Raw genomic sequence first — 8,908 nt, forward strand, 5'->3', positions numbered from 1 at the left:
AAATTATTTTTTTTAATTGTTTTTAATTTTTTTTTTTTCCCCTGGGAAAAAGTCGTAATTTCTATTAGAGTTAAGAAATTACATTTTGTATATGCCGAAGCATTCATATAGAGGCAACTTTGCCTGTCAAAATCATAGTCTGTTAAACTAGATAATCAAAAATAAAGCAGGTTGTCTCCACGCAGGGAGCAGTCCAAAACTATACACTAGCAGTGTTCAAAAAAAGAAGCCATTGCTCTACGCAAAGAGCCATATATATGCTGTGATATCAAAAGTAATGGTGCTGTATTGTACTAGACATAGAGAAATATATACAGGCTATTGACAACAAAAAAAAAAAAAGTCTGTAGTGGGCTTTTATAGCCCATCATCCATCTGATCATCAAAGGGTCGGTGATAATGCTGATAGTAGGACCCTTCGATTTCCTCCTGTATCAGCCAATTATCTCCTTGTCTGTGCGCTGCCTCTTTGGAGAGTTGATCAGCGATGGTGTTTTGTTCCCTGTAGATGTGACGACAAACAAATGATTCAAAGGAAGTAGTCAGTCTCTTTGCCTCATCTAATATATGTCTCAACGTAAATGCATGACAATGAGATGCATCAGTCAGCCAATTGCATACTATTTTAGAGTCTCCAAACAGCTGGAGATGTCTGCATTGTTTTTGTATGGCAAAGTATATGATATGCTTGGCAGTGCACAGTTCAGCATAGTTATTTGTGCCTCTGCCTAAGTTAATTTGAATTTTATAGCAGTGTGATTCGTTGAGATATAGAATTGCTCCTCCTCCACAGCCCACTTCTTGTGCCGAGCCATCAAAAAAAGCCCATGGTTTGGACTTGTCAATATCCACTTGTCTAATGATGCGAACAGGGCCTGTGGTTTCGTCATCTGGTATCATGTTATAATCTGCAATAGTATGGTGAAGGATTGTGGGCCAATGGGGGGCTCTAAGATTAAAGATAGCCTGATTCCGGGCAATCCAAACTGCCCAGCAAGCAAGCAGCGGGATATTGATGGATTTCCCCGAGTGATCATGATTCCAGTTCTCCCATGCATCCATTAAGTTATTGCCATGCCAATTTTTCAATTGCGGGAGGTGAGTAATGAGGGCATGCCAAAATTGTAAAGTAATGCTACAGTTCAAGAATAGGTGTACAGTGCTTTCTTCCTCCTCATGACAGAGATGGCAGCGGAACGGTCCGTGGAAGGATCTCTTCATAAGATTAGTGCCCGTTGGTACTTTATCAAACAGAATGTTCCACATAAGCAATCGTGTGCGAGGGGCTGATTTGAGCTTCCATAATGCTTTCCATGAGGGGTGGATAATTTGAGGTTTGTGTGGCTCCATGAGTTTTAGATAGCCAAGCTTCGGGACATATGCTCCATGTTTAGCAAAGGCCCATATGATTTCATCAGGTCCTTCAGTGAGCCTGATATGTGCTTGTGTGAGCGCGTCCGTGTACTCTGTCCATTCATTATGCCACTGAGCCGGAATATCTAATGCTTGCGCGCTGGTCCAGGCCTGATGGAGAAAGGAGGAGTTTGCTTGGTCGCCGATATGCATGATGTTGATGATACCTCTGTCATTAAGATGTCCAATGAGGCCAGCTGATAGTCTATGAGTGTTTCCACATCCGACCCATGGGTCCAGACCTATGCGGACCGCATTACCTGCCTTAATGCGCCAAGTTAATCCCTCTCGTAACAAAGGTAAGGTACCGATGACAGCTTTCCATATGATGGATATGTGATGATTTGTTCCATGATGACTGCAAATCCAATCCAACACATTCAGGGGTTTGATATACTTTGTATATGCTACCCGAGTCCAAAGTCCATCAGTGGTAAGGAGCTGCCATCCAAGTTTGGCAGCCAGTGCCCTGGAGAAAAGGTCGAGCCTTTTGATACCCCATCCCCCCCAGCGTTTGGGTTTAGCAACGGTGTCCCATTTAACCCAGGCAAAAATTCTGCCTGGCTGATGTCCCTTCCATAGAAATCTGCTGCAAATATGTTGTAACCTGTTCAGTATGCCCTTAGGAATCCATGTGAGAGCCATCCAGTAAACTGGCGTGGCTTCAATCACTGCTTTAATGAGTATCAGTCTGCCAGCTCGGGAGAGGTATCGGTGATACCATACTTGAAGTCTCTTTTCCACCTTGGCTATAAGCCATAACCAGTCAGCAATTCTGTATCCATTAGGTTTCAGTCTGAAACCAAGATACTTTATACCTTCCGACAAGGTCAAGTTGATAAAAGGGAATCGCTGAATAGCATAAGCTGTTTCATGTATAGAGCAGCCAATAGTAGTGATGGTGGATTTATTGTCATTAATCTTCATACCTGTAGCTTGCTGAAAGAGAAGAATGGAGTTATGGAGGGTAGTGGAGTCTCCAATACTGCCATTCAAAAATATTAGGATATCATCAACAAATAATAGATGAGTGAGGTAAAAATTATCCGCAAGTTTAATGCCAGATAATTGATGTCTGTCACGTGCAGATGAGATAACTCTACTCAAACCTTCCATAATGAGTAAAAACAGCAGAGGAGAGAGTGGACATCCCTGTCTGAGACCTCTCTCTGAAGTGAAGAACGAGGTAGCTTCCCCATTAAGTAATACACTGTAGGATACATCAGTGATGCAGCTCATGGTCCATTTGATGAAGTCATAGGGGAAACCCAGGTGAGTGAGCAGCAGCCTTAAGTATAACCAGTTAGTTCTGTCAAATGCCTTGGACAAATCCACCTTAAGGATCATTCCTTTTTTTTTTTTTGATTTTCAAGGTGTGCATGAGTTCTTGGGCAGTGGCATTGGCCTCGTGGATCTGTCTGTGGTGAAGGAAAGCAAATTGTTCAGCGGATATATGATGCGATAGGATAGGCTTGAGGCAATTTGCAATGGTCTTGGCTATAATCTTGTAGAGGCAGTTGCAGAGTGATATAGGATGGAAGTCATCGAAAGTGCTCGGGGCATTTGATTTGGGGATGAGAGCAATGAAGGTGGATTTTATGGCTGAGGATATTCGGCCTCTTCTTCTACTGTCTTCAACTATCCCCAGTAGGTCATTACCTAAAAGGTCAAAGAATGCGAGGTAAAATTCAATGGTCCATCCATTAGGTCCAGGGCTTTTATCTTTTTTGAACCATTTCAGTGTAGCCTCCAATTCAGCCATGGTCACTTCCTTCTGTAGTTCCTCAGCATCTTCCTGTTCAATGTATCTAGGGAAGAGCTCGGTCACTCTCATGATTTCCAGGATATTGGCTTCTACAGGAGCTTTATAAATGCCTCTAAAGTGCTCTGTGGCCAAACTGGCCAGGTTCCGCTGAGAGGAGACAGTATTCCCTTGATCGTTCTTTAACTCCCAGATGGTATTTATTACTTTGCGGCCATTTGCAAACTTGTGATAAAATTTAGTATTAGCATCCCCTTCAGTGAGCCAAATAGCTCTGCTTCTAAGTCTCCAACTTTCTTCCCTTTCCTTCAGTATTTGGGAACGTTTTGTAATAAGAGAGGTGTAATTCTCCTTGCTTTTAGGGGAGAGGAAAGTCCCATTTGATGATTCTTCAAAATCAGCAATGACCCTTTCAGCCTCTTTTAATGTCTGATTATCTTGAATGCGCTTTTGATGTGCCCAGTTCTTGGTGATCTGTTTGAGTTCTGTCAGTTTCCTTACAAAGCCCACTGAGATGTCCTCTCCTTCTCTGATGACATTGGATTGCCAGAAATTATGTACCAATTGGATGTAAGAGGGATCTTGAAGCCAAGAGGCATTAAATTTGTAAGGGCTCTTGATCTTATGGGAATAGTCTTCAGCTTCTAAGAAGATAGGCCGATGATCTGAGATGCCTCCCGATCCAACCCATTGACGAACTCTGGGGAGGTCATTAACCAAAGATTCCTTGATAAGAAATCTGTCGAGTCTCCTTGCAAGGCTTTGATCTCCGCTTCTGTTATTTGACCATGTAAATTGAAGCCTAGCAGACGGTATATCCACCCAGTGATGATCCTCTAGAAGGCTGGATATAGTATCTGTTAGGGTATCGACCTGGGCAGAGTGCCCCCATGACTCGCTAAATCCGAGTGAGAAGTTGAGATCCCCTCCAAGTATAATGTTGTCTGCTTGGAAGAGTTCGGATTCAAGTAAGGACCGCCAATAGTTGGCACGGTCAGCACAAGGGCCATAGACATTGATAATCCGAATGTCTCTTACAGCAGAATGAGCACTAATGTCAAGTCCAATAAAACCTCTTCCTCCAAATATGTTCTTGATCTCCGCAACTCTGTTATTTACCCCAATGGCCAAGCCCCCTGATCGTCCGGACGCATCCAGTGCATGGAAGGTCCAGGAAGGGAGCCAGGCAGAGAGAGTATGGATGAGGGGTTCGGCTTGACAGAGAGTTTCTTGTAGAAATATAAAATCCATCTGAGATGATAAGAGCAATCTCTTAAGCGCTAGTTTTTTGGCTAAACTAGCAAACCCCCGGCAGTTGAAGGAGAGAAACTTCATGAGGGGAAGGGGGATGGGCCATCCTTCGCTCTAAGGGCCCTGAAAATAGTCTGTTGTCGCCCGAGGGCAACTTCTTCATCAGCAGTGTGCCTTGCCTTGGTGATGCGAGAGGGTCTGCCACGGGAGTTCTTGAGGGACATGGGCATGCTAGCCAGGTCAAGTCCAACAGCATCCGGTCCTCTGTCCTTCAGACAGGGACGGAGGGAGTAACGGGGGGAGGACTGAGACGAAAGAAAGGACAGGGTGGCCAGAGTCGAAGTGATTCGCGTTGGAGGGGCCACTGGTGAAGGGAATGGAAGGGAGCAGATGAGGGAGGTGTGAGTGTGGAAACTCAGTGGAGAGGATGCAGAGGATGAATTAGCAGGGATAGATGCAGAGTCAATATAATTATGAGATGAGATGCCCAATGACATGCAAGAAGGAGGAGATGATGGAGTGTGGATAAAAAACTTACCCATATGCTCCGAGCCCGCTTGATCAGTTGATGGCTGCACAGGAGCTGGCGAGGTAGGAAGTGGATCAGAGGGGTCCACTGCAGTGTCGGCTGTCTCAGTGCTCCGAGGTTCCTCCACGTTCTGAGTGCGATCCTGATCCCCGATGGGCTAGGTAGGTTGCATCTCAGGGGGATTGTCCTGGGGCTGAGGAACTGCTTCCTCCTTGTCATTCGAATTCGTTCTCTTGAGGAGTGGGCAATCTCTGTATAAATGGCCCACTTGATGGCATCTGCGGCAGCGATATGGAACGCCTTCATAGTCTATGATCTACTTTCGCTCTGTATCCCTCCACTGTATGGTAATATATTCCAGCAGTCCTCCTCTTGTGTCCAGGTTGATGAGTATCCTGGCATAGGCCATCATAATCGTCTGCTGATAGGATTTATCATAGCCCATATATGTGCCGATGGCATTACCTATCCTCTTGAATATGTCCTCTAACCAATACTGAAGTGGAAGCCCTGGAAGCCTAATCCATACCGGTCCGATGCCAATCTGCTCTGTCTCAGGGTCAAATAAAGGAGACCATCTCTTCAGTAACACCGGGGCATGGTCAAAGTGCCAGTAGGAGGACAGAACCCAGTTGGTGTGATCAGCACGAGCGAATCTCAGTGCGAACCAGCCCCGCACGAAGGTCTGCACAAAGGGGATATCCACCAAATGGTGGCCCCAAACTTCAGCTGCCCATGTCTTCAAGCGTGCTGCCGAGTAACTTCGGCCCCTGATGCGCCCGACCAAAACACGATCAGCAAAATCCATGGCCTCACCCCAGCGAATGTCCTCTTCCAATCTGAGAAAGACGTCCTCCTCTTTTGATTTGAAGCACTTGTATTTCCGTTTAGGGCCCCGTGGAGGGGGATTGCTATGGGGGCGACCAGAGGGAGGGGAGTTAGCTTGCAGCGATGCCGGGACTCGGGGTGTAAAGGAGGGGCCGCAAATGCCAGAAACGGATGGGTGGCCTGAGAGCGGAGGTACGGCAGTGAAGCAGCCAGAAGTATGACCGATGGAACCCGGGATGCCGGTAGAGGGACAGGGGAAGGAGGGGATTTGTTGAGGGAGGGGTAAGGAGCCCGCTACCGGGGGGAAGGAACCAGGGTTAGGGTTAATGCAACCTGAGACAAACCCTAGGGTTGCCGGAGAATGAGGGGGGGTGGAAAGAGCAGGCCAAGTCGGCGGATCGTCCGGGAGGACCACAGGGTTTGGCGGATGCTGGTCACCAAACGGAATCGGAGCAAATTGATCGGAGAAGCCCGTGCTGTACATACCTCCGGATGTGTCAAAAGGGGTGCGCCAGATGGAGACCCCTTCCAATGGGTCCGCGGAATAATCGACGGCCTCAATGTCCTCCATTGCCAGCTGCTTCTCGGATCTGCGAACACCTCGGAACGGAGAGAAAACCGGGGAGAAAACGACAGTTTGCAGTTAGAAACGGACCGTGCAAGCTGTTCAAAATCCGTCACAGGGATCGCCGGATGTCGCGGTTCAGTGCTCTGCTCCCCATGAAAGCTACCAGCGAGTAAACGACAGGTTCTCCGCGGTTAGGGTGAGTCGGTGACAGAGAATGGCGGGCGCATAACGGAGGGCTTCGAGCAGTTACCGCAGACTGTCGAAACCCTAACCAAAACCTTTCCGTGACCTAGTTCGCCCGGTCGGCATCCTTTCCTCTCGGAATTTAATTTTTATTATTTTGTTATTATTTTTAATTTAATTTTTTTATTTTCTTTTATCTTTTGGTAATTATTTAACCTCTTTTTTTAAATGATGTTTTTTTTTTTTTTTTTTAAACTTAAAAAAATGGTTTTTTTTTTTCTTAAATTATATATATTTTTAAATTTTTGTTTTATTTATTTATTTATTATTAAATATTTTCATTTTTCCAGGTTATTTGTTTTACATTTTTATGGTTTTTTTTTTTTTTTTTTTTTTTTTTTTTTTTTTTTTTTTTTTTATATATATATATATGTTAGGATATTTAATTTATTTTTTGTCATGAATCGTCTCCTTGCCACCTCTGGCCGATTGGACCTCGAGGTGGGCGGGGGAATTTAATATCTTTTTAACTTTTTAATATTTTTTAATGTTATATTTTATTTTTGTAATTTTGGTCTCACTGGACGTTAACCATCATCATCATCATTTGTAATTTGTATTTTTTATTTTTTATTTTATTTTATTTTATTTTTTTTAAATTTGACATGGTATGATTAATTTTTTTTACATTTTATAGTTTTTTATCATGTCATTATTATATATTTTTATATTTGATTTTTTTTGTTTTGTTTTTGTTATGTTTTATTACTTGTTATTATTTTTTAATTTGTTTTTTCAATATTTGAATTTTTGTTTTCCTATGTATCTTTCATATATATATATATATATATATATATATATATATATATATATATTGTAGGGTCTGTGTTGATGCTTGTCTAGCAACCCGATCCGATTATGTGCAATTTGATAGTTGATTTTTAATTTTTTTTTTGTAATGTCTCAAGTTGCCTTAGTCTAAGATTTTTTTTTTGGGTCAAGTAAGAGTGGAGCCTTCAATTAATCGATAAAAAGATTACATATGGTACATGTCTTTACAAGTGTAAAGACCAACAAAAGACATACCCCTTGGTGATTAACAGTCAACAGGGTCAACAAAACCCGAAACCTTACACATAAACCTCCGACCATTATACAACCTGATAGCCATTCGATAAGAACCCCAATGATTCGATAGTCTTTAAAGAAATCGCATCAGAAACTTACGCGACCCTTACCCGCTTTACGGAGCCAATAGAGAAAATAAACTATTAGTGTATAAAACTTCGGGTCCGCTCTTGGACTTAACCTCCTCCCATTTTGAAACCCGATATCCTTTCGATCAAGATCTCGTATGATCTGACGGTCCTTAATGATATCGCCCCAGAAACATGTGCAACTTTTACCCGCTTCACAGATCCAATAAGGATTATAAGCCATTGGTCTATAAAAATTTGGGTCCGTTCTAAGACTTAACCTCCGATCACTTTTAAAACCTGATATCCATATGATCAAGCCCCTTTTGATCTGACGGTCCTCAATGATATCGGATTGGAAACTAGCGCGACCTTTACCCGCTTTACGGAGCTGATAAAGATTATAAACCACTGATCTATAAATCTTCAGGTCCGCTTGTAGACTTAACCTTCGATCATTTTCCAACCCGATAACCATTCGATAACGAAGGCCATCAAAACCTATGGTCAGCAACCCTTCAACTGGCCTGTTGTTTACCATGTACTCCTCCCCTGTAGTTAGCTATGACTTAAGCATTGTTTGTGGGATCGACAGTTAGGATTGACTCCTACTTCCGCTCTCTCCTACTTCCACTAGTCTTCCTCCTGCTCATTACTCATGGTCTGGAAGTGCTCCATGTCTTTGGCTGCCTGTCGTTGACAATCATCATGCAATTTACCCGAGGGTGTCGAATCCCAAGCGTACCTAATATAACTTTCCTTACAAAGCACTCCTTCTTTCACCAAACGATCAGCTAACATATTGGCTTTTCTTCGCACATGAACGAAGCTGACAGTTCTCAGGGTTCGCAAGTGGGAATGAATACGTTGAAAGACATGTGATAGCCTCCAATGTTTCGATACTTTTCCAGGTTTCGTTCCATTACGTATCTTCTTGGCCGCATTAATGACCAATTCAGAGTCTGCTTCAATGATGGCATTGTGTAAATTTGACTCGATCAGGATTTCCAGGCACTACTCTAAGGCCATAAGCTCTGCCTTGTTATTAGTGGCAGTCCCCAAATGACTATGAAAGATATCCTTTATGCGCCCCTGCTCATCTCTTATGACCCTACCAAATCCAGCCATCCCTGGGTTGCCCTTAGAGGCTCCGTCTATATTAATTTTCAAAAAACCAT

At 43.4% G+C, this 8,908-nt stretch overlaps 1 protein-coding gene across 1 annotated transcript; it reads right to left on the reverse strand.

Moving 5' to 3' along the window:
- Positions 1-357: 357 nt before the first annotated feature.
- LOC149200667 (uncharacterized) lies at positions 358-4,426 on the reverse strand. Its single transcript, XM_089401023.1, has 2 exons — positions 3,147-4,426; positions 358-2,398 (listed from the first exon to the last, which is right to left on the reverse strand). Exons 1-2 carry the CDS (start codon positions 4,424-4,426, stop codon positions 358-360), a joined length of 3,321 nt encoding a protein of 1,106 aa, XP_089257149.1.
- Positions 4,427-8,908: the final 4,482 nt, after the last annotated feature.

The sequence above is a fragment of the Pinus tabuliformis genome, chromosome 2_1 (genome assembly GCF_031772625.1).
Source record: "Pinus tabuliformis cultivar Carrire ecotype Pingquan chromosome 2_1, CPIR1, whole genome shotgun sequence".
In the NCBI taxonomy this organism is placed as follows: Eukaryota; Viridiplantae; Streptophyta; class Pinopsida; order Pinales; family Pinaceae; genus Pinus; species Pinus tabuliformis.

Bases quoted from the DNA above. Each gene is read 5' to 3' on its own strand.
- LOC149200667 (XM_089401023.1), bottom strand. From the start codon at position 4,426: ATGGATTTTATATTTCTACAAGAAACTCTCTGTCAAGCCGAACCCCTC. The intron at 2,399-3,146 runs GTTCAAAAAAGA...TTTGAATGGCAG, and splicing joins TTGGAGGCTACACTGAAATG to TATTGGAGACTCCACTACCC.